This window comes from Pseudophryne corroboree, chromosome 5, assembly GCF_028390025.1.
Source record: "Pseudophryne corroboree isolate aPseCor3 chromosome 5, aPseCor3.hap2, whole genome shotgun sequence".
NCBI lineage: Eukaryota > Metazoa > Chordata > Amphibia > Anura > Myobatrachidae > Pseudophryne > Pseudophryne corroboree.
In genome coordinates this window covers 538,005,064-538,031,251 of record NC_086448.1, presented here as the reverse complement: position 1 = coordinate 538,031,251, position 26,188 = coordinate 538,005,064, and the positions used below count along the sequence as shown (strand labels likewise).

Genomic DNA, 26,188 nt, shown 5'->3' with positions numbered 1-26,188 from the left:
GTTGGGTATGTACTGTATGTCAAGCTTACTGGCAGGGGATGTGGTTAATTTACCAACAGCCGGAATTTTGCCCCCTGCCACAATGCCTGCGCCAGAAACCCGATTTGATCATGATTCAGACATCCAAACCCCAAAAGTCGGCATTCCGACCTATGTTAGTACAGTGCTACCAGTAGGTTTAGGTTCTGTTATTAGCCAGTGCCTCCCCAGTCATTGACCTCACCGCACGTCACTGACTCACACCTGATGCTGTCTGGCATTGGCAGGGCTGCCTCTGAGCACAGTAGTGTGTGGGGGGATGCAGTCTATATACCGGCTGTGGGGATCCCGGCGTTCAGGAGACAGACAACGGAATCCCGACACCCACACTGTATTCCCACTCTGGTGGGTCCACGCCACCAAACGAGTGGGAATAGAACTTGTGGCGAGCACAGTGAGCCACCGGGTTCGGTGCGTGGCCGAGGGGACTCGCTTCCAGGATTCCAGCAGACGGGATGCTGCTATCTGTATAGTGGCAGCTGGCATCCCGTCTGCTGGGATATCGTATGTATCCTTTGCAGGGTTAGCAGCAGAAGCCCTAACAGTAGGAATAGTATAGCTGCCAGTCTTCCATCTTTCAATGCCCGCTCACTGGGACCAGCTGCAGTCTTACATTCCGTCGTGCAGGGAGGTTTAATAATGAAGGGGGTGGAGTTGGAGCTTGCAGCCGGGCTTTTTTGTGTTTGTGGGAGAGGGTTAGGTTTAGGCTGCAGTAAGAGAGGTTTAGGGGGCATTGGGGGAAAGGGGGAAGGTAGGTACACGGATTTGTGCATGCACCCTCAGGAGGGTGCAAGCGCTAGTCGTGGGTTTACAGCGCGGCCAATTGAAAAGCGGCGTGCACTTCACCTGGGAGTCACAGCCTTGTGATGAGAATTTAATTCCCCCCGGTTATTGTATAAGTAATAGAAATGTAGTGCATGATTACCATCTGTGGGTGTTAGAGTAATTCGTAAAATAATGTGGAGTCCAGCAGCTGTGGTCTCACTCTGGATGTTTTTGCAAGTAAATTCTTATTGCACACGGCAATATGGTGCTGTTTATTTTATGTTTCATATTACTGTGCTACAAATAGAGTCTCTGTTAAAGTTCTTCGAGTTCCCTATAGTGTGACTGGAACCAGTTGTTTCCAGTGTAGAGAATGTGTACTTTGTGCAGTGTGTCAGTGCTATTTTAGTCAGCTTACACAAAATGGTTTCCTGAGTACAGTATGTTCAATGCATCTGTACAAGGTGTGGTGACTTAATCATGTTCTCCTCACAGTTTATCATATAATGTGCTTTCTGATGGTAACACACTTTTTCTTCACTGTTGTATATTGCACAGCCACTGTATAATAACAAACAACCCTTGTAAAAGGTTGAGACATAATTTAGTAATATTATGTACTTTCTTATGTGACTGGCACAGCTTTGGAACACAGGAAGCAGTGAGCTGTGTCATTGATTCATTATATTTCTCAGACGTCCTAGAGGATGCTGGGGACTCCGTAAGGACCATGGGGTATAGACGGGATCCGCAGGAGACATGGGCACACTATAAGACTTTGAATGGGTGTGAACTAGCTCCTCCCTCTATGCCCCTCCTCCAGACCTCAGTTAGACTTTGTGCCCAGGAGTGACTGGACACACACTAGGGGAGCTCTACTGAGTTTCTCTAAAGACTTTTCTCTAACGTCCTAGTGGATGCTGGGGACTCCGTAAGGACCATGGGGAATAGACTGGCTCCGCAGGAGACAGGGCACTTTAAGAAAGAATTTGGATACTGGTGTGCTCTGGCTCCTCCCTCTATGTCCCTCCTCCAGACCTCAGTTTGAATCTGTGCCCGGACGAGCTGGTGCTACTTAGTGAGCTCTCCTGAGCTTGCTATAAAAGAAAGTATTTTGTTAGGTTTTTTTATTTTCAGAGAGATCTGCTGGCAACAGACTCTCTGCTACGTGGGACTGAGGGGAGAGAAGCAGCCCTACTCACTGAAGATAGGTCCTGCTTCTTAGGCTACTGGACACCATTAGCTCCAGAGGGATCGTACACAGGATCTCACCCTTTGTCGTCCGATCCCGGAACCGCGCCGCCGCCCCCCTCGCAGAGCCGGAAGACAGAAGCCGGTGACAGAAGCAAGAAGACTTCGAAATCGGCGGCAGAAGACTCCAGTCTTCATACTGAGGTAGCGCACAGCACTGCAGCTGTGCTCCATTGCTCCCACATTAAACCCACACACTCCGGTCACTGTAGGGTGCAGGGCGCAGGGGGGTGCGCCCTGGGCAGCAATTAGAGACCTCTTGGCAAAAGTGGGCATATATACAGTTGGGCACTGTATATATGCATGGGCCCCCGCCATATTTTTACACAGAAACGCGGGACAGAAGCCCGCCGCTGAGGGGGCGGAGCTTCTTCCTCAGCACTCACCAGCGCCATTTTCTCTCCACAGCTCCGCTGAGAGGAAGCTCCCCAGGCTCTCCCCTGCAGAAACACGGTAGAAGAGGGTAAAAAGAGAGGGGGGGCACATAAATTAGGCGCAAGAACAGTTTATACAGCAGCTACTGGGTTAACACTAAGTTACTGTGTGATTCCTGGGACATATAGCGCTGGGGTGTGTGCTGGCATACTCTCTCTCTGTCTCTCCAAAAGGCCTTGTGGGGGAACTGTCTTCAAAAGAGCATCCCCTGTGTGTGTGGTGTGTCGGTACGCTTGTGTCGGCATGTTTGACGAGGAAGGCTTTGTGGAAGCAGAGTGGGAACAAATGAATGTGGGGTCGCCGCCGACACCCGATTGGATGGATATGTGGAAGGTTTTAAACGATAGTGTTACTTCCTTGCATAAAAGGTTGGATAAAGCTGAAGCCTTAGGACAGCCGGGGTCTCAGCCCATGCCTGATCCTATGTCGCAGAGGCCGTCAGGGTCTCAGAAGCGCCACTATCCCAAATTGTTGACACAGATATCGACACGGATACTGACTCCAGTGTCGATTGCGATGATGCAAAGTTACAGCCTAAATTGGCTAAAGCCATCCGTTATATGATTATAGCAATGAAGGATGTGTTGCACATCACAGAGGAAACCCCAGTCCCTGACAAGAGGGTTTATATGTATGGGAAAAAAAGGCAAGAGGTGACCTTTCCCCCTTCACATGAGCTAAATGAGTTATGTGAAAAGGCCTGGGAATCTCCAGATAAGCCTGGGAATCTCCAGATAAAAAACTGCACATTTCCAAACGGATGCTTATGGCGTACCCTTTCCCGCCAACGGACAGGTTACGCTGGGAATCCTCCCCTAGGGTTGACAAAGCTTTAACACGCTTATCCAAGAGGGTAGCCCTGCCGTCACAGGATACGGCCACCCTAAAAGATGCTGCGGATAGAAAGCAGGAGGGTATCCTGCAGTCCATTTATACACATTCAGGTACCTTACTGAGGCCGGCGATTGCGTTGGCCTGGATGTGTAGTGCTGTAGCAGCATGGACAGCTACCTTATCTGAGGAACTAGATACCTTGGACAAGGATACTATATTGCTGACCCTGGGGCATATAAAAGACGCTGTCCTGTATATGAGAGATGCTCAGAGAGACATTAGCCTACTAGGCTCTAGAATAAATGCAAAGTCGATTTCTGCCAGAAGGGTCCTGTGGACTCGGCAATGGACAGGCGATGCCAACTCAAAAAGGCACATGGAGGTTATACCTTACAAGGGTGAGGAGTTGTTTGGGGAGGGTCTCTCGGACCTGGTCTCCACAGCTACGGCTGGAAAGTCAAATTTTTTGCCATATGTTCCCTCACAACCTAAGAAAGCACCGTATTACCAGATGCAGTCCTTTCGATCACAAAAAGGCAAGAAAGTCCGAGGTGCGTCCTTTCTTGCCAGAGGCAGGGGTAGAGGAAAGAAGCTGCACAATACAGCTAGTTCCCAGGAACAGAAGTCCTCCACGGCTTCCACTAAATCCACCGCATGACGCTGGGGCTCCACAGGCGGAGCTAGGCCCGGTGGGGGCGCGTCTCCGAAATTTCAGCCACAAGTGGGTTCACTCCCAGGTGGATCCCTGGGCTATAGAGATTGTGTCTCAGGGATACAAGCTGGAATTCGAAGAGATGCCCCCTCACCGTTACCTCAAATCGGCCCTGCCAGCTTCCCCCTTAGAGAGGAAAATAGTGTTAGCTGCAATTCACAAATTGTATCTTCAGCAGGTGGTGGTCAAGGTCCCCCTCCTTCAACAAGGAAGGGGTTACTATTCGACCATGTTTGTGGTACCGAAACCGGACGGTTCGGTCAGACCCATATTGAATTTAAAATCCCTGAACATATACCTGAAAAGGTTCAAGTTCAAGATGGAATCGCTCAGAGCGGTCATCGCAAGCCTGGAAGGGGGGGATTTTATGGTGTCTCTGGACATAAAGGATGCTTACCTTCATGTCCCCATTTATCCACATCATCAGGAGTACCTCAGATTTGTGGTACAGGATTGTCATTACCAATTCCAGACGTTGCCGTTTGGTCTCTCCACGGCACCGAGAATATTTACCAAGGTAATGGCGGAAATGATGGTGCTCCTGCGACGGCAAGGAGGCACAAATATCCCATACTTGGACGATCTCCTCATAAAAGCGAGGTCAAGGGAGCAGTTGCTGATCAGCGTAGCACGCTCTCGGGAAGTGTTACAACAGCACGGCTGGATTCTAAATATTCCAAAGTCGCAGTTGATTCCTACGACTCGTCTGCCCTTCCTGGGCATGATTCTGGACACAGGCCAGAAGAGGGTTTATCTCCCGATGGAGAAGGCTCAGGAGCTCATGACACTGGTCAGAGACCTATTAAAACCAAAAGAGGTGTCGGTGCATCACTGCACGCGAGTCCTGGGAAAGATGGTGGCATCATACGAGGCCATTCCTTTCGGCAGGTTCCATGCGAGGACCTTTCAATGGGATCTGTTGGACAAGTGGTCCGGATCACATCTACAAATGCATTGGCTGATCACCCTATCCCCCAGGGCCAGGGAGTCTCTCCTGTGGTGGCTGCAGAGTGCTCACCTTCTCGAGGGCCGCAGATTCGGCATTCAGGACTGGGTCCTGGTGACCACGGATGCAAGCCTCCGAGGGTGGGGAGCAGTCACACAGGGAAGAAATTTCCAAGGTCTGTGGTCAAGTCAGGAGACTTGCCTTCACATCAATATCCTGGAACTAAGGGCCATATACAACGCCCTACATCAAGCGGAGACCCTGCTTCGCGACTGATCGGTGCTGATTCAGTCAGACAACATCACCGCAGTGGCTCATGTAAACCACCAAGGTGGCACAAGGAGCAGGGTGGCGATGGCGGAAGCCACCAGAATTCTTCGCTGGGCGGAGAATCACGTAAGCGCACTGTCAGCAGTGTTCATTCCGGGAGTGGACAACTGGGAAGCAGACTTCCTCAGCAGGCACGACCTTCACCCGGGAGAGTGGGTACTTCATCAAGAAGTCTTCACGCAGATTGCAAATCGGTGGGAACTGCGACAAGTAGACATAATGGCATCCCGCCTCAACAAAAAGCTAAAGAGGTATTGCGCCAGGTCAAGAGACCCTCAGGCGATAGCTGTAGACGCACTAGTGACACCGTGGGTGTTTCAGTCGGTCTATGTATTTCCTCCTCTTCCTCTCATACCCAAGGTGCTGACAATCATAAGAAGAAGAGGAGTGAGAACAATACTCATTGTTCCGGATTGGCCAAGAAGGACTTGGTATCCAGAGCTGCAAGAAATGCTCACAGAGGACCCGTGGCCTCTTCCTCTAAGACAGGACTTGTTGCAACAGGGGCCCTGTCTGTTCCAAGACTTACCGCGGCTGCGTTTGACGGCATGGCGGTTGAACGCCGGATCCTAGCAGAAAAAGGCATTCCGGATGAGGTTATTCCTACGCTGATAAAGGCTAGGAAGGACGTGACGGCTAAACATTATCACTGTATATGGCGAAAATATGTTGCTTGGTGTGAGGCCAGGAATGCCCCTACAGAGGAATTCTAGCTGGGCCGTTTCCTTCACTTCCTACAGTCGGGAGTGACTTTGGGCTTAAAATTGGGTTCCATTGAGGTCCAGATTTCGTCCCTATCCATTTTCTTTCAAAAAGAACTGGCTTCTCTACCTGAAGTTCAGATGTTTGTAAAGGGAGTGCTGCATATTCAGCCCCCTTTTGTGCCTCCAGTGGCACCTTGGGATCTTAACGTGGTGTTGAGTTTCCTGAAGTCACACTGGTTTGAGCCACTTAAAACCGTGGAATTAAAATTTCTCACGTTGAAGGTGGTCATGCTATTAGCCTTGGCTTCAGCTAGGCGTGTGTCAGAATTAGCGGCTTTGTCACATAAATGCCCCTATCTGGTTTTCCATATGGACAGAGCAGAATTGCCAAAAGTGGTGTCATCTTTTCATATGAACCACCCTATTGTGGTGCCTGTGGCTACTCGTGACTTGGAGGATTCCGAGTTACTAGATGTGGTCAGGGCTTTGAAGGTTTATGTAGCCAGAACGGCTAGAGTCAGGAAAACTGAGTCGCTGTTTATCCTGTATGCACCCAACAAGCTGGGTGCTTCTGCTTCAAAGCAAACTATTGCTCGCTGGATCTGTAACACGATTCAGCAGGCTCATGCTGTGGCTGGATTGCCGTTGCCAAAATCAGTAAAAGCCCATTCCACAAGGAAGGTGGGCTCTTCTTGGGCGGCTGCCCGGGGGGTCTCGGCATTACAGCTTTGCCGAGCAGCTACTTGGTCGGGTTCAAACACTTTTGCAAAGTTCTACAAGTTTGATACCCTGGCTGAGGAGGACCTTGTGTTTGCTCATTCGGTGCTGCAGAGTCATCCGCACTCTCCTGCCCGTTTGGGAGCTTTAGTATAATCCCCATGGTCCTTACGGAGTCCCCAGCATCCACTAGGACGTTAGAGAAAATAAGATTTTACTTACCGGTAAATCTATTTCTCGTAGTCCGTAGTGGATGCTGGGCGCCCGTCCCAAGTGCGGACTTCTTCTGCAATACTTGTGTATAGTTATTGCTTACATAAGGGTTATGTTATAGTTGCATCAGGGTTGATCTGATGCTCTGTTGTTGTTCATACTGTTAACTGGGTAAGTTTATCACGAGTTATACGGTGTGATTGGTGTGGCTGGTATGAGTCTTGCCCTGGATTCCAAAATCCTTTCCTTGTACTGTCAGCTCTACCGGGCACAGTTTCTCTAACTGAAGTCTGGAGGAGGGACATAGAGGGAGGAGCCAGAGCACACCAGTATCCAAATTCTTTCTTAAAGTGCCCTGTCTCCTGTGGAGCCCGTCTATTCCCCATGGTCCTTACGGAGTCCCCAGCATCCACTACGGACTACGAGAAATAGATTTACCGGTAAGTAAAATCTTATTTATTGTTAGGTTTTTTTATTTTCAGGGAGACCTGCTGGCTACAGGCTCCCTGCATCGTGGGACTGAGGGAAGAGAAGTCAGACCTACTTCTTCTTAGTTCAAGGGCTCTGCTTCTTAGGCTACTGGACACCATTAGCTCCAGAGGGTTCGATCACTTGGTTCGCCTAGCTGCTTGTTCCCGGAGCCGCGCCGTCACCCCCCTCACAGAAGCCAGAAGAAAGAAGCCAGGCGAGTATGAGAAGAACAGAAGGCGTCAGACGGCAGAAGACTTCAGTAACGGAGGTAAGCGCAGCGGTAGCGCTGCGCTCCATGCTCCCACACACCAACGGCACTCGCAGGGCGCTGGGGGGGAGCGCCCTGGGCAGCAGTTACTGGGGTCTTGTTAGACTGGCAAAAGAGAATAGTCGGGCCCCGGGCACCGCGTACGATACCCCCGCAAGTACACAGCAGCGGTTGCGCTGCGCGCCATTGCTCCCACACACCAACGGTTTTACTTGGGTGCAGGGCGCAGGGGAGGGCGCCCTGGACAGCAATATGTATATTGTTTAAGGAGGTATATAGTGTGTTTACACTATATACGGTCCCCTGCCTGTATTTAGATCGATAGTATAACGGGGCTGAAGCGCGCCGATGAGGGGCGGGGCTTAGTCCTCACACACAGTGTTCAGCGCCATTTTCTCACTGTCGCCGCCAAAAACTGTGTACAGCGCAAACAAGGGGGGGCACAGTCTTTTAGTGTTATGTTGAGGGATATATAACACTATTTGCTTTTAGAAATGGGCATGTAATCATTGTTGTGCATATTCTCTGTGTGCTCCCTGTCAGATATACCCACTATAGTTCACTTGTGTCGACATGCGTGAGTGTTCTGTCACAAACACCTATGGGGTTCACTGTCTGCATCGTCGACGCCTGTTGGTACTTGATACAGTAGATGCTGAGTCAACAGGTCGGAAGTGGTATGCTTGTCAAAAGTAAACACTGTATGGGAGACACAGTAGTATGTGGGTGACCCTGTCGGCACCAACTGTTATTAACGGGTGTAAATTGACATGCTGTAACTAACTTATACCTGCATATATATATTTATATGTATATGTATGGTACGGTTTCATGGGCCTGTAGCTCGAGCACAGACATGGTAGTATTTGTGGGGGAGTGATATTAAAATTATATATGTATACTTCCCTCGGGGTCGCAAGAATGTTATTTCGCCTGGTTACTACTCCCTGCTGTCGACTAATACTAGGTTTTCTGTCGACCATAATGTTTCCTGGTAGATCCACAACTGGGGCATTCAGTACATGGTCGTACACATTCAGAACACATTAATGTCACTAGGGACCCGAAGGTTCCGGACAATCCGTATATATATATATATATATATATATATATATATATATATATATATATATATATATATATATGTGTGTAATTGTGTATTACATTATGTATATTCATATTATGATTTATAATGAATGCTGAAGTAAAAGTATTCCTTCTCATGTGCTGGTCGCTCTGTTGATAAAGCTCTAGGTCGGCCGTGACGAGTTGGTCTCAGATCCTCTCAAGGAGTCCGAATGATTATTCTTTTCCCGCCGAGAATACTGTGAAAGTCAACTCCTGGTCGACACGGGGCCCTGTCACAAAGGATCGTATACAGGAAGCTAAGTGATATTTTATTTCTATGCTTTGAAGCTATTTGCATTACATGCAGATGAGGGGGTGTTTATATTCGGAAAGGCATCTGATAGAATTAACCTAAAGAGAGTAGGGGATGTTCCTTCTGTTGGTTCTTCTCTTTAACATTGCGGCAGGCTGCCATACGTATACAGGAGGTGGGGCCGGGGGAATGCTGAGGCTGACTCCGAGAGATACTGGAGTTTTTCCCTGGGACGGTGTACCGCTGTTTGGGGATGCCTCAGTTCAGTCAATCCCGGCGGATACTGCTGGTAAATCTAACTTCGTGAGTTAGTCTCCTTCACAACGGTTGGTGACGCATTCTTTTGTGGGATGCAGTCGTTTTAGCCGGTCCGATGCCGTTCTTTTTTCCTTTTCTGTGCAGACAGTGGAAGGTGAAAAGGTAAGAGTTTTGCAGCCTTGTTAGGTTCGCAGAAGCGGATGTCGTTTTCTGTTTCTACCACATCCACCACATGTCGCTGGGTCTATCTGGCTGGAGGCCACTCTGGTGGGAACTCGTCTACTACTTTTCAGTCAGTCCGGGAATAGACTAGGACCTGTGAGTTAATTATAGAATCCAAAGGGCATTCTGGCGTTACAGATGTTTCCCCTCACTGATTTTCCTAATAGATCTTGCCGTTTCCCCTCTGGAAGGGGAGGTAGTACGCGACGCCATACCAAAGGTGCGTCAGGTTCAGGGCATTGTCCTGCTGTCCCTGTTTAAAAAAAAAAAAACTAGAGGTTTAAATGCGTTGTTCTCCGCATTCAGATTACCTGGGTGAATGTCCAGGATTGTCTTTACCATTTCACCGGAGTGATGGCAGTGCGATGGTATTTCAGTAGTAAGAGCCATTGTGGTTCTGTACTGGGACTGTTTTCTCTGACTGTTCTTCAACACAGACGAAGGCTGTTATTCCCAACGACGCAGGCGTCGGAGGTGGGTATCAGAGTAGATACGGAACGGTTGAAGTCCTGTGTGTTCCTGTTGAAAGAGGTCTGAGGATCCGGAGTCGGATCAGATTTGCAGTGACAATCCATCAATATGTTCCGTTGATGAAGATCGGTGCGGCCTAAGAGGCCTTTTCGGTGAGCAGGTCAAATGCCAAGAGTCCGGGTTTCACCTGCGCATGTGCCGGAATATAATCCTAATCTCCAGGTTTTCGCTCCTGTGGGGTCGGCTCAGTTCTCACCTCCTAGAGGGACGAAGGTTCGGAATCCAGGATGAGATCCTGGTGTCCATGCATGCAGATCTCCGACACTGGGGAGCAGTCCGTGCAAGGGAAGTATTTCCAGAGGAAAGGGTCAAGCTGGGAAGCTTGTCTGCAATGAGCTTTCTTGATTTAAGATAGCTATTTTCAATGAACATATGCTTCGTGATCTGCCCGTGTTAATTCTGTTGGACGACTTGACAGCAGTGGTGTAAGTAAGCCGCTAGGGCAGAACAAGGAGCAAAGCGGCAATGGCAGATGCCGAAAAAAGTTTTCCATGGAAAGACTGGTCAACACTATATTAGCTGTCTTCGTTCCGGATGTGAACGACGGAGAAATAGATTCCTCTGCAGACGCGATCTCCATCCGGGAGAAATACGGTCGTCATCAAGAAGTTTTCACTGAAGCGAAACGTCTTTGAGGAGTGCCTCAATTGGACATTTTGGCGTCTCACCTCAATGAGAGATGTCAGAGATATTGTTCCAGGTCAGAGGCCACTCAAACTATAGCAGTGGAAGTCCTCGGGACACCTTGGGTGTTTTCAGTTGGTCTATGTGTCCCCTCCATTTTCACTCTTCTGAAGGTGATAAACGTAAGAAGAACAAAGGTTCAGGTGATCCTCATTGTTCCGGTCTAAACGAGGAGGGCTTGGTATCCAGTTCTTCAGGATTTACTCATAGAAGATCCCTGGCCTCTTCCTCTACGTGAGGAACTGTTAGATCCCGGCGTGTATCAAAACTTACCGCGGCTGTGTTTGACGGCGTGGTGGTTGAACGCCATATCCTAACCAGAAAGGATTTTCCCAGTGAAGTCGTTTCCACACTTCTTCGGGCTAGAATGGAAATAACGGCAAAGCCTTACCACCGTGTTTGGAGAAAATGTGTGTCTTGGTGTGAATCCAAGAAGGTTACTACGGAAGATTTCAGCTGGGTCGTTCTTCTCCATTCTTTGCAAGCAGGTGTGGGTGCAGGCCTAAAGTTAGGCTCCATTTCAGTGTGGTTTTTGGCCTTATAAATTTTCTTTCGAGAAAGAATTGGCAACCTTTCCGGAAGTTCGGACCTTCGTGGAAGGAGTACTGCACATCCAACCTCCATTTGTGCCCCCATTGGCACCGTGGGACCTTGACGTGGTGTTGCGTTTTCTTGTGTCAAAATGTTTGGAACCTTTATGAAAGGTTGTGTTAAACTTTCTCTCTTGGAGAATGGTCATGCTTTTGGCTTTGGCGTCTGCAGGGCGGATGGCGGAAGTAGCGGCTGGGTCTCACAAGAGCCCCTGTTTGATCTTCCAGGTGGATAGAGTAAAATCGAGAACTCTGATAATAGTTCTGCCAAAAGTGGGTTCGGTGTTTCGCAGAAATCTGCCTATTTGATGCCTGTGGTTGCTTAAACATTGGCTGATTCAAGGTCTCTCGATGTAGTCAGGGCCTTCAATATTTGTCGCCAATTTGGCTCAGAGTGGGGAAGCAGAGGCTCTGTTTGTCGGGTATGCCCCAGCGTGATTGGGGCGCCTGCGTCTCTGCAGTCTGTTACATGCTAGATCAGTGATACGATTTGGCGTGCTCGTTCTGCGGCTGGATTGCCGTTACCGAAGTCGGTGGTGACCCATTCTACTAGGTAGATGGGCTCTTCTCGGGCGGATGCCCGAGGAGTCTCGCCGGCTCAACTTTGCCGAGCGGATACTTGGTCGGGTTCAAACACTTTGGCTACGCTATACAAGTTTGATACCCTGGCTGATGGGGACCTCATGTTTGCTCAATCGGTGCTGCAGAGACGTCCGCACTCTCCCGCCCGGTCTGGAGCTTTGGTATAGACCCCATGGTCCTTTTGGAGTCCCCAGCATCCTCTAGGACGTCTGAGAAAATAGGATTTTAATACCTACCGGTAAATTCTTTTCTCTTACGTCCTAGAGGATGCTGGGGACTCCGTAAGGACCATGGGGTATAGACGGGCTCCGCAGGAGACATGGGCACCTATAAAGAACTTTTAGTATGGGTGTGCACTGGCTCCTCCCTCTATGCCCCTCCTCCAGACCTCGGTTAGATCCTGTGCCCAGAGGAGAAGGGTGCACTGCAGAGAGCTCTCCTGAGTTTTCTGTGGAAAAAATAATTTTGTTAGGTTTTTTATTTTCAGGGAGCACTGCTGGCAACAGGCTCCCTGCATCGTGGGACTGAGGGGAGAGGAGCAGACCTACTTAAATGATGGGCTCTGCTTCTAAGGCTACTGGACACCATTAGCTCCAGAGGGAGTCGGAACACAGGTCTCACCCTGGGGTTCGTCTTGGAGCCGCGCCGCCATCCTCCTCACAGAGCCGGAAGATAGAAGCAAGAAGACATCAAAGGCGGCAGAAGACTTCAGGTCTTCATGAGGTAAAGCGTGCAGCGGAAAACTGCGCGCCATTGCTCCCACACACAGACACACAGAAAGCACTGATGGGTGCAGGGCGCAGGGGGGGCGCCCTGGGCAGCAATAAACCTTGTTTTTGGGCAAAAAAGGTCACATTAGGCTGCGGAGGCAGCAAATAGATGATCCCCCACCATTTTATTAAAATTGTAGAGGGACCGAAGCCCGCCGCTGGAGGGGGCGGAGCTTGATCCCTCAGCACTAACCAGTGCCATTTTCTCCACAGAGGCTGCAGAGAACGCTGGCTCCCCGGACTCTCCCCTGCTGAACACTTCAGTGGGCTGAAAAAGAGGAGGGGGGCACATTGGAGCGCAGTGAGTGGGAAGATTGGCATTATATAATAATATAAAAGCGCTGTCTAGATTTTCCAGTGTCAGTTTGGCGCTGGGTGTGTGCTGGCATACTCTCTCTCTGTCTCTCCTAAGGGCCTGGTTGGGGATTTGTCCCCTTATAGGTATATCCCTGTGTGTGTGTGTGTGGGGTGTCGGTACGTGCGTGTTGGCATGTCTGAAGCAGAAGGCTTCTCCAAGGAGGAGGTGGAGCAGATGAGTGGTGTGTCCCCATCGGTAGTGCCGACTCAGGAATGGATGGACATGTGGCATATGTTGAATGCAAGTGTGGCATCTTTACATAAGAGGCTAGATAAAGCTGAATCCAGGGAGGCATCAGGGGGTCAATCCTCGGATTGGACCGACTCACAGGGCCCATCGGGGTCTCAAAAGCGTCCCTTGTCACTAATTGTGGACACAGATACTGACACGGACTCTGTTTCCAGTGTCGACTATGATGAAGCTAGATTGCACCCTAAGGTGACAAAGAGTATTCAGTGTATGATTATTGCAATAACAGATGTGTTGCATATTGCGGATGAACCCTCTGTTCCAGACACGAGGGTACACATGTTTAAGGGAAAGAAACAGATAATAAACTTTCCCCCATCTCATGAACTTAACGAGTTATTTGAAAAAGCTTGGGAGACTCCAGATAAGAGGCTGCAGATTCCCAAAAGAATTAATATGGCATACCCTTTCCCTACACAGGACAGGGTACGTTGGGAATCCTCTCCCACTGTGGACAAGGCTTTAACACGCCTGTCCAAGAAAGTGGCGCTGCCGTCTCCAGACACAGCGGCGCTCAAGGACCCTGCGGACCGCAGGCAGGAGACTACATTATAGTCTATTTATTCACATACTGGTGCTTTGCTCAGACCGGCAATTGCGTCGGCATGGGTATGTAGCGCAGTTGCAGCTTGGACAGATACCCTGTTGGCTGACCTTGATACCCTAGATAGGGATGCTATTTTGTTAACTCTAGCCCATATTAAAGACGTAGTCTTGTATATGAGAGACACTCAAAGGGACATTGGGTTGCTGGGTTCCAGAGCCAATGCCACGGCTATTTCAGCGAGACGATCCTTATGGACCCGCCAATGGACGGGTCATGCGGATTCGAAAAAGCATATGGAGGTTTTACCCTATAAGGGTGACGTGTTGTTTGGGGATGGGCTCGCGGACCTGGTTTCCACAGCTACCGTGGGTAAATCTACCTTTTTACCTTTTATTCCCCAACAGCAAAAGAAAACTCCACAATATCACATGCAGTCCTTTCGGTCGCAAAAGTCCAGAAGAGGTCGGGGATCCTCCTTCCTTGCCAGAGGTAAGGGTAGAGGAAAGAGAACACCTGCTTCGGCTGGTGCCCAGGAACAGAAGTCCTCCCTGGCTTCTACAAAACCCACTGCATGACGCTGGGGCTCCCCTGCAGGAGTCCGCACCAGTGCGGGCACGCCTTCGACTCTTCAGCCAGGTCTGGGTCAGGTCAGACGTGATTCCTTGGGTGTTGGAAATAGTTTCCCAAGGCTACAAACTGGAATTCGAAGAGGTGCCTCCACGCCGATTTTTCAAGTCGGCCTTACCAACTTCTACCCCAGAGCGGGATGTAGTGTTAGCTGCAATTCAAACGCTGTGTCAACAGCAAGTAATTATCAGGGTTCCACTGAACCAACAGGGAAAAGGGTACTATTCGACCCTCTTTGTGGTCCCGAAGCCGGATGGTTCGGTCAGACCCATTTTAAATCTAAAATCCCTAAACCTGTACTTGAAAAGATTCAAATTCAAGATGGGATCGCTCCGAGCGGTAATAGCCAGCCTGGAGGGGGGGGGGGGGATTTTATGGTGTCACTGGACATAAAGGATGCTTACCTTCATGTCCCCATATATCCCTCTCATCAGGAGTACCTGAGATTCGCTGTACAGGATTGTCATTACCAGTTTCAGACATTGCCGTTTGGGCTTTCCACGGCCCCGAGGATTTTCACCAAGATAATGGCGGAAATGATGGTGGTCCTGCGCAAGCAAGGAGTCACAATTATCCCATACTTGGACGATCTCCTGATAAAGGCGAGATCAAAAGAGCAATTGCTGAGAAACGTGTCACTCTCTCTGAGAGTACTCCAGCAACACGGTTGGATTCTCAATCTACCGAAGTCACAGTTGGTTCCAACAACTCGACTAGCGTTCCTGGGTATGAAACTGGACACGGAACAAAAGAAGGTTTTTCTCCCGTTGGAAAAAGCCCAGGACCTCCAGAACATGGTCAGAGACCTGCTAAAGCCAAAAAGAGTGTCAGTTCATCAATGCACTCGTGTTCTGGGGAAAATGGTGGCAGCCTACAAGGCCATCCCCTTCGGCAGGTTCCATGCGAGGACGTTTCAATGGGACCTTCTGGACAAATGGTCCGGGTCCCATCTACAATTACATCAAAAGATAACACTGTCCCCCAGGGCCAGGGTGTCTCTTCTATGGTGGCTGCAAAGTGCTCACCTCCTAGAGGGTCGCAGATTCGGCATTCAGGACTGGGTTCTGATAACCACGGACGCGAGCCTCCGAGGATGTGGAGCAGTCACCCAAGGAAGACATTTTCAAGGACTATGGACAAGCCAGGAGTCCTGCCTGCACATCAACGTGTTGGAATTAAGGGCCATATACCACGGCCTTCGACAAGCGGAGAGTATTCTTCGAAACCTATCGGTGCTGATTCAATCGGACAATGTCACAGCAGTGGCTCATGTGAACCGCCAAGGCGGGACAAGGAGCAGAGTCGCGATGGCAGAAGCCACCAGGATTCTTCGCTGGGTGGAAAATCACGTAAGCGTTCTGTCAGCTGTCTTCATTCCGGGTGTGGACAACTGGGAGGCAGACTTCCATCCAGGAGAGTGGGGACTTCATCAAGAAGTCTTTGCAGAGATAACGGGTCTTTGGGGAGTTCCTCAAATAGATATGATGGCGTCACGCCTCAACAAGAAGCTTCGGAGGTATTGTGCCCAGGTCCCGGGACCCTCAGGCAATAGCAGTAGACGCTCTGGTAACGCCATGGGTGTTCCAATCGGTCTACGTGTTTCCTCCTCTTCCTCTCATCACAAAGGTGTTGAGGATCATAAGGCGAAAAAGAGTACAGACAATACTCATTGTTCCAGACTGGCCTCGAAGGGCCTGGTACTCAGATCTTCAGGAGATGCTAACAGAAGATCCTTGGCCTCTTCCTCTAAGGGAGGACCTGTTGCAGCAGGGGCCCTGCATGTTCCAAGACTTACCGCGGTTACGTTTGACGGCATGGCGGTTGAACGCCGGATCCTAGCTGAGAAGGGTATTCCGGAAGAGGTCATACCTACTCTAATAAAGGCTAGGAAGGAGATGACGGCAAAACATTATCACCGTATCTGGCGGAAATATGTCTCTTGGTGTGAAACCAAGAATGCTACTACGGAAGATTTCCATTTGGGTCGTTTTCTCCACTTCCTACAGACAGGAGTGGATATGGGCCTAAAATTAGGCTCTGTTAAGGTACAGATTTCGGCTCTGTCGATATTCTTTCAGAAGGAATTGGCTTCTCTTCCAGAAGTCCAGACTTTTGTAAAGGGAGTGCTACACATCCAGCCTCCTTTTGTGCCCCCAATGGCACCATGGGACCTGAACGTGGTGTTGCAGTTCCTAAAATCACACTGGTTTGAACCCCTTAACACGGTTGAGTTGAAATTTCTCACCTGGAAGGTGGTCATGTTATTGGCCTTGGCATCTGCAAGGCGGGTGTCGGAATTAGCGGCCTTGTGTCACAAGAGCCCCTACTTGATTTTTCATGTTGATAGAGCGCAATTGAGGACTCGTCCTCAATTTTTACCTAAGGTGGTTTCTTCATTCCATATAAACCAACCTATTGTGGTGCCTGTGGCTACGAGTGACTTGGAGGATTCCAGGTCCCTGGATGTAGTCAGGGCCTTAAAGATTTATGTAGCCAGGATGGCTAGAATTAGGAAAACAGAGGCTCTGTTTGTTCTGTATGCAGCCAACAAGATTGGCGCGCCTGCTTCAAAGCAGACTATTGCTCGCTGGATTTGTAACACGATTCAGCAGGCGTATATTACGGCTGGATTGCCGTTACCACATTCAGTAAAGGCCCATTCCACTAGGAAGGTGGGCTCTTCTTGGGCGGCTGCCTGAGGCGTCTCGGCATTACTGCTTTGCCGAGCAGCGACTTGGTCGGGGTCAAACACTTTTGCTAAATTCTACAAGTTTGATACCCTGGCTGATGAGGACATAGCATTTGCTCAGTCGATGTTGCAGAGTCATCCGCACTCTCCCGCCCGATTGGGAGCTTTGGTATTAACCCCATGGTCCTTACGGAGTCCCCAGCATCCTCTAGGACGTAAGAGAAAATAAGATTTTAAACCTACCGGTAAATCTATTTCTCCTAGTCCATAGAGGATGCTGTGCGGAAAATCTGCAAGACTTGTATATGGTTATTGCTTACATAAGGGTTATGTTACAGTTGGAATCAGTCTTGGACCGTTGCTGTTGTTTGTTCATACTGTTAACTGGTTATGAATGTTCCGGGTTACATGGTATGATTGGTGTGGGCTGGTATGAATCTTGCCCTTAGATTTACAAAATCCTTTCCTCGTATTGTCCATCTCCTCTGGGCACAGTTCTCAAGCTGAGGTCTGGAGGAGGGGCATAGAGGGAGGAGCCAGTGCACACCCATACTAAAAGTTCTTTATAGGTGCCCATGTCTCCTGCGGAGCCCGTCTATACTCCATGGTCCTTACGGAGTCCCCAGCATCCTCTACGGACTAGGAAAAATAGATTTACCGGTAGGTTTAAAATCTTATTTTTTCTTAGTCCGTAGAGGATGCTGGGCGCCCGTCCCAGTGCGTACTGTGTCTGCAGTTATTGGTTATGGTTACACTCTTGTGGTGTTTCTTTTTTCTGTCAGGCTGTTGCTGACGTTGGGCATGCCGTGGCATGCGGTGTCTTATTATTGGTTGTGTTGACACACTGGTTGTGTTACATATTCTCTCAGCATGTGGCTGTGTATTGTTCATGCCGTTGGCTGGTATTCTATTGAATGCCACGTTCTGCGGTATGTTCGGGATGTGAGCTGGTATGACACTCGCGGTGTTTAAACAATAAATTATTTCCTCGAAATGTCCGTCTCCCTGAGCTCAGTTTTCTAACTGAGGTCTGGAGAAGGGGCATAGAGGGAGGAGCCAGTTCACACCCATTCAAAGTCTTATAGTTTGCCCATGTCTCCTGCGGATCCCGTCTATACCCCATGGTCCTTACGGAGTCCCCAGCATACTCTATGGACTAAGAGAAAAGGATTTACCGGTAGGTATTAAAATCCTATCTTTTCTCTAGTTCTGAAGCCATAAAGGATCCTTGAACTTTGACTATAGTCCTTCCTCTTTTCAAACATACTGCCTTATTTTTAATTGTTTTCTGTATTGGTAAATGGCATTTATCACACAACCATGACAGTTTTCATTTCAGTTTGTTGACAGCCATTTGTTTATTTACTTGTAATCCACTGTCATATGGAGTAATGCTGGCCATACATTAGTACGACTCGCATTAGATGCAAATCGTACTACGATCCCACCCGCCAGCCGCCGGGTATTCAATAGATTGTACGGTGCTTTTGCACTGTACAATCTATCGTACCTCCGCAATTGCGGGGGGCCGGGATCGGCTGATCATTTGTGCAGCACATATGATCAGCTGTTGCGACGTGCGGGCTGCGCATCGCATCATATTCGCACCCATTAACATGCACAATCTGAATGCAATGTGTTGAATGACCGGTCGATATTGTGTATTTGTACACGATATCGACCTAGTGTATGGCCAGCATTAGTCTTGCCTCCCGTTAATCTGCTTGCCTTCTTTGCTCTCATTCACTGCAATAGCGACAGTATAGTTAAGATACCACTGTTGAGGTGTGTGCTTGCCTTGTTTGTTACATAAGCTTATACTGCTTGAGGGGCACATTTATATATACGTTGCATAGTAGGTTTTTCATTGCAATGTTAAACATGATTTTTAAAGTGTACAAGGAAAATGTAGTAAATAACACAGTATGTTTTTCATAAAAACAAAACAATGACAGACAAAGGTGACTCACACACAGCTATTTCGAGTCTCAACAAAAACAAAAAAAACAACAAAAAGCAGTCATGTATTCACAATGGAGTTTTGTGTTTTGCTCATGATTCATCTGTGTGTAGTCACTCCAGGCACTCCATATGGACGGTCACTCATCTGAATAGCCAGCTACTGCAGAGCCAGGTCCAGTGGTTCCCAAATCTTTTTGAATCACGGTGCCCTAGAGTATCAGAATTTTTCTCAAATTTAGAAAGAAATATAAAATTAAATAAATTGTGTTTATATGTCATCCTTTGGGTAAGTTATGTGGTGAGGGACAAGATTTTCTTCTGAATGTCCACATGTTTTATGAGTGACAGCCACCAGCACTGGTTTTACCTATTACACTGACCATAAATAATTTGAATTGGTCCTGGAACACCAACCCAAGGCACCTCTGCAAGTGTTCTGAGTCACCCAGTTTGAAAACCACTTGCCTAACGGGATCCGTCCTAACACCCACATTTACTGACATATGCTAAACTTTTTTTTCGGGGGGGACAACCAGTAAAGAAAGATCAACCCTCTTCGAATCATTTTGTACATTCATCTCTGCAATTTTTTTTTATTTTTTTTTATGTACTGAGCCGATAAACTTCGTCTAAGGGGGGGGGCTTGATGTAACATCATAGAAGAGGAGGGCATATTTACAGCATTTCAGGTATAAGGTAAATGCATGGTACACTCATTGGTTGTTCATGAATGCGTGTGCTCAGGAGCTGCGAGTAAGTGAGGTTACCTTCTCAATTTAGGCAGCAATAAAGAGCACTAAGCACTGATCTGAGTCTGTTTAGGGTGACTGGAGCATGCAATAAGCTATATGTGTGTTAAGAAAAGAATATTCAGTCTGTATCAAGCCACATCAATGTGGATAGGCTTTGGGTACCCTAAGAGGGATATGATTGGCATCACAGCGGTCAGGATGCCAGCGGTCCAATGCCGCAATCCCAACACCCCTCAAGAGAATGGTACCGGGACACCGACAGCCGACATCCCGAAGGTGAGTATGGAGGTTAGGATTGAGTTGGGGAGGGGGGGGGGGGGATTAGCGCAAGGAGACACCCATGGAGGGTTAGCCCTAGGCGACACCCGTGGAGGGGGAGGGGAGGAGGGGGGGTCAAATACCCCCGTCCAGTGTTGGGATTCCACAGTCGGGCATGTGATTGCCGACATTTCATACCCCCCTGAGAGTGCTATCCCAATAAGTGGCAATTTATACGTAGTATAAAATGTTTAATAATATCAAACGTGATGTGTTGGTGGTACCGGTAACCGCTATCTGTACCAGTAACAACTAAGCTAATTACAGATCATACTGATTACGGCACTTGGTGTTATACGGTTCATTGTATGTTTATATCAGCAATGCTTAATTTGTAACAGAAAGTGAGGGAGGGAGACCTCTGGTTACAAGTTTTCATGGTATGCCATTTGTGAACCTGGCTAATTACTAAAGGCATCCACACATCAAACAGTAATATAAAAACAGCATCTGCAGTTTTAAGACCATCTGAAATATATTGTTAGGACAAATGAGAAAACCCAAAGCACATGATATAATAATCACTGTCTCATCTGTCTGCACTTGTTAAAAATAAATATTTTTTTTTAGAATTTGAGCCTATTTCCCGTAAAATAGCCTGACAGCTACAGGGCTTTTAGCCTGTGCTGTTTTCCACTACATGGAGGAGCCTACTCTTTCTGATCCCCCAGTTTTTTCAGTAAGAAATGGCTACAGACTACATAGTGCTGCTGTGGTTACCTTAGTGTAATGTTGGCGTGGCAGAAGCGCACTTGCCCGGCTTGTTGAGACAGGTAGATGCCATCTTTCCAGGCACTAAACATAAAGTAAAACTAAAACTCAGATACAGGTTGAGACTTCAGCCTCCAAACCACAGATTTTAAAAATCTTATTTTCTGATCTTAATATTGGCCTTTAGCAAATGCTGACATAAGTGTCTATTTAGAATTCTATTTGCAGTATATTATACAAAACAGAATAATTGTACAAAAGTGCAGTTTTGCAGGTAATGAGGCAAGTCTGTCCAACTTCTTTGTGAATAATGTAGTTGAAAAAAAATTGCAGGGAGAGAGTTGCACAATAAAACTTTCAGAACGTTTTTGCTTTGTTCGAGTAAAACACCTATAAATTAATGCTGCTTCTTAGCACAGGAAGATGATGCTACAGTAGAAAATAGTAGAGAACCACTATGATGCAGATTCAATACTACATGCCTGACCCAATGGTGTGCAGGAGGCAAAAAAAACTATTCTTTCACTATAACTCAGGGATATTGGTGACTTGCTGCTAAAATCTGCTCATCCGTCTGCATTGCACGTGCCAGTTTGTGGCATAAGGGGAATTGTTCAGTCCACTGGGTTAGACGATTAATAGTTGTACTACCACCTAGCAAATAGTGTTTGTGCCGGACTCCACCGTAGCCAGAGCCCAGAGGCTGCATGCAGCTGTTTCTCGTTTGGCAGTGTCTGGAACAAGCAGGACCAATCACAAGCTCCAATGAAGAGATTGTGGCTAGGTGATTGGCCTGTCCCGTGTTAAGCCAAGGAATTTTGTCCAGTATGCAGCCAAAAAAAAAACACCTGTTTCAACACGGCACACAGCTCATGAGAGAATCTTATCACTCAGATAAACCTCTGAAATAAAGTTGATACACACAATTGTTTTACTTTGTATATGTTATACTTTTTGTTGGGGGTGGGGCATCACAATGTGCTATTTTCTATTGCACAACCCCTTTCCCAACTGAATTTTATTTATTTATAGTTATAGTACTTCATCTGCAGTTTGTACAGCAAGTACCCATCACAGAAGCCAGATCACATGAGCATGTTTTCATTTGTTTTTGGAATTGAATGCACTGCAGACATAATTCTCTAATGTGGTCATCAGATGAGGCAGAATGTAGAGAGCCGTTGATTTCTAACCTGCGCTGTCTTCCTGACCATTGGAACAGTACTTATGTAATGTCTAAAATAAAAGACTGACCCCTTATACTGCAATGATCATGTAATTTCACCAGTTCAGACTTAAAGCATGAGGTACCATGGCCTCATTGTGCATATTGGTGCTATTTATAGTTCTATATCCTTATTTATTGGACACACATAATGTTGTACCTTGCATAGTTTTATTGATGCATAATATTCAACAAGGGTTTTTTAAAAAAAATAAGAAAATCATTGTGTAACAAGTGTGTGACATTTCCAAAACTGGCAAGAGATCAAGAACTCCAGCCTAAATGTTTACTTAAGAAATAAGATGTATGGGAGGAATAAAATGCTCCATGTCCATGCAATGTTCCGTTCTGAAACAGTGCATTGCATCCTGCCAGCATGTAAAATGTCACCTTGCACCCCAAAGCAGTGTGAGGGAAAACTTGCAATGTCTGCAATACCGTGATTGGCTCATGTGTGAGCAGCCAGGCAGACATCAGTTCCCACAGAATTTAACCCCCCACCACCACTCCCCCATCCTGTATGATCAATATGATTCAGAGTAATCGGTGTCTTGCGCTACTTGTTTCTTCCACCACTGTTTTGTGGGTTTTCTACATCTCTCCTTATTGTCATACAGACCTTTTCCCACCTTTGATGGAAATTTTTACACAACCAGCCTTGTGCCTAACTGTACTGTCCTATCCGAGCCCTTATTTTGGTATTGTCGAATTATAGGAATGAACAACCGCTCCTGACGAGTTCCTTCCAGTCATGAGCGGTCATTTACCTCTGATATTTGCTCCAACATTGCCCCCCCCCCTTCCCCCTGCCATCCCCCATACAAGTGTATACAGGGAGCCACTTCCCACTTATTTTCAAGACCAGAAACACTGAGTGCCTAACGGGATTGCATCCTTATATGTTACACATTTTTATGTACTTCCACAATGCAGTCACCTGTGTACGGCTCTTGTCTTAATTTCATTGTTTTATTTGACATGGCTATACCCCACATTGACATTGTCCACCACCCCAATAAAGCTACACACATCACATGCTTTCACAACATACCTGAAAACAGTGCCAGGTTCTCGGCACTCATAGGGCCATGATCTTGCCCAAAATTGTGGTTTGGCTATATCAAGATGATAAACTCTGCTTATCAGAGATGTGACCTAATGTATCCCAATTTTTCTTTTGTGAATGTTAGAGAGGTTTGTAGTGTAATTGTCCAGAGGCTTGTGGAGGATACAGTGGGCTTATTAGGACGAGAGGACAGTCCTGCTAACTGTAGCATATAGAGAAATCTGCAAGCAAACTTGCTATTACCATTAGAGAACTAAAGTACAGTGTTACAACAAAATAGATCAGAGGTTCTCAAACGCGGTCCTCAAGGCACCCCGCCGGTCCAGGTTTTTCGTATATCGAAGCTTGGCCAGAGGTGACTTAATTAGAACCTCAATCAATTCGATTAAACCATCTGTACTGAGCCATGGATCTATTTAAAATGTGGACTGTTGGGGTGTCTGGAGTACCACGTTTAAGAACCTCAGAAATAGATTTTTACAGACCCAGGAACAAAATGGATTCCATAGACAGTTATGGCTTCACCTTTATCAGTAATAATACAGTATTTACGTAGGAGAAAGGGAAAAAGATTTAGGGAAGATACCTTTTGCACTTCTAGCACCTTTTCCTTACATCAGCCACTAAAAAAAGATGAAAAATCATTTATTTATTTATTAACAGTTTCTTATATAGCGCAGCATATTCCGTTGCGCTTTACAGTTAGAACAACAGTAATAGAACAAAACTGGGTAAAAAAAACCAGACAGACGAAGAGGTACTGTAGGAAGGCCCTGCTCGCAAGCTCAGTCAATTTAGCAAACAGGCGGCACAGTGGTTGGCATTTTTGTCTAGCAGAGCCTGAGCCATGTATCTGATTTCTGCTGTGCATAGTTTGTTTCCATGTTCTAATAGGTTAATTGGCTTCTGACTAACGTAGCTATTATGTTGTGTTGACGTGTGGAAGGTAAAGCCGATTGGAAGTCGACTGGGGTAGAGACTAATATGACTGAATAACGTTTTCAGGTCTGCAGGATATGTTACTGCTATATAAATACAATAATAAAAGGAATCAACCATTGCCATCATTGAAATTATACTTTCCTGAGTGGACCAACCACTTAACTTTATCATAAAGTCATTTTATAGTATTTAAAATCCTTTCTTGCCACTGCCATAGTTCCCAGCCGTTCTTAGGGTGTGATTCAATTGCTTCTGCTCGCGGCAGTGTTGTGTGCCCGACGGCAGATATTCCGTTTTTGCCGCAGACGGGTGTGATAACACGATTTCTCCTCGCAGCCTCCTGAGGTGACGAGCAGAAATTGGTGAAATGTCCTGCTTGGGCACAGTAACCAGGACTTTAAACTTGTTTAGCCTCTTACAATGCTAAAACCGGTCTATTTGGGTGTGACAAGTGCAAAAAAAACCCAGTTCAATATTGCCCCATCTATTTAGATGGGGTTATGGGGCAAACGGGAGCGCAAAAGCAATTGAATCTCCCCCTCAGTAAATTGCATTAAGAAAAATAATATATATAATTTTTTTCTTTTTGTCTTACACAGGACATGGTAAAACTTCAAGAGATGCTGCTTCAGTGCGGGCCACACATCCTATTCCAACTGCATGTGGAATATACTATTTTGAGGTGAAAATTATTAGTAAAGGGAGAGATGGGTGAGTATTGGCTATGCACCAAAATGTAAGATTAAAAAAAAGTTTTCTCAATGTTTTTCATCTATTCAGATACGTTTTTGTCTCAGCATGTTGTGTTAACTATATTTATTTTCTAGTGTAATATATATTTATGTGTGTGTATATAATATTTGTAGGAAAGAAGTAGAAGAAATGGAACATCTTGTAGTTAACCGTGGTTCTTATCATGTAGTCTGTGCAGATTAACGTGTCCTTCCACTTCAGCCCCGCAATGCAGCGGAAGCCAGACCATGGAGATTATATACAGGCATCCACTGCCACTCAATGCAGGGACATTAAATCTGTCTACTTCTGTTATATAGAGCAGATTGGTTAGCTTTTATTCTGCTCCAGTGAGTAGGGCTGGACAGATTTAGTCCTCCTGCACAGTGAGCTGCAGCAGCTGCCTGCACATTAATAGCATAATCTGGCTGCAAGCTCCAGGTAGTTGCTGTGAGGGGAAAGTGTTACATGTCCTGTGACAGTCATTCTAGCACAACACTCAGCTGTTACATTTTAAACATGACGTTATGGTAATGCCTGTGAACCAGCATAATTGTGTGCTACGTGATTGCTACAGGGGGAAAGGAGGACGTTTCCAATTTCTGTTTTGTTCATTTGTTTTGTCTCTGGTTTTTCATCCTTTTCAGGAAATCTTCCTTTTCAACATGTACCTTACAAGGGAATTTATTCTAGGTTATTCTTAAAGCTGGAATTCTCTGTTTATTATTACTGTTATAAGTTAATGTTACTGTTTGCCACCAGTTCAGTTAATAGGCGTGCTATGTACTTAGAACTTGTGGGAATTTATAAAATAGGGTGCAGTTCTGTATCCCATACCAACCATCTATTGGCATTTACTGCACAACTGAATACTAATTTAGATAATTTACGTGAACACTGACCTAGATTCTGTCTTTGGTGACACACCAACATTACACATTTTTTAGATGTTTTTGGAAACTCCTCCCTTCTTTGAAATCCTCTGGTTCTTAAGAGCTGTAAATGAAAGCCAGCAGCTCGGGTAACCTTTTAACTCGCCTTACAGCGTATTAACATGCATTAGTATTGTAGCCTTCATTAAAAAGCCTATATAGGTCTTATTAGGGTTCCATGCAGTGGGATCTAGTGATGACGTATCCAAGCTTCACTCATATCACATTTGGGAGGCAGTTCAAATATTTCTGGAGTGATGCACTGGAAGCAGGGTCTGTTATTCACAGCACAGTAACGGTGCCAGCTGTGTTCACGGGAGCTTACAGCCTGGCAGCTGCACAGCACATTGTAGCACACAGGATGTATTCAAAGTC

At 46.9% G+C, this 26,188-nt stretch overlaps 1 protein-coding gene across 1 annotated transcript in view; it reads left to right on the top strand.

Moving 5' to 3' along the window:
* RANBP9 (RAN binding protein 9) overlaps positions 1-26,188 on the top strand; it is a 154,487-nt gene that overhangs the window by 45,296 nt on the left and 83,003 nt on the right. Inside the window, exon 2 of the mRNA XM_063923196.1 lies at positions 24,749-24,860. Within this exon, the coding sequence (XP_063779266.1) occupies positions 24,749-24,860 (112 nt within the window). The remainder of the gene's footprint in view (positions 1-24,748; positions 24,861-26,188) is intronic.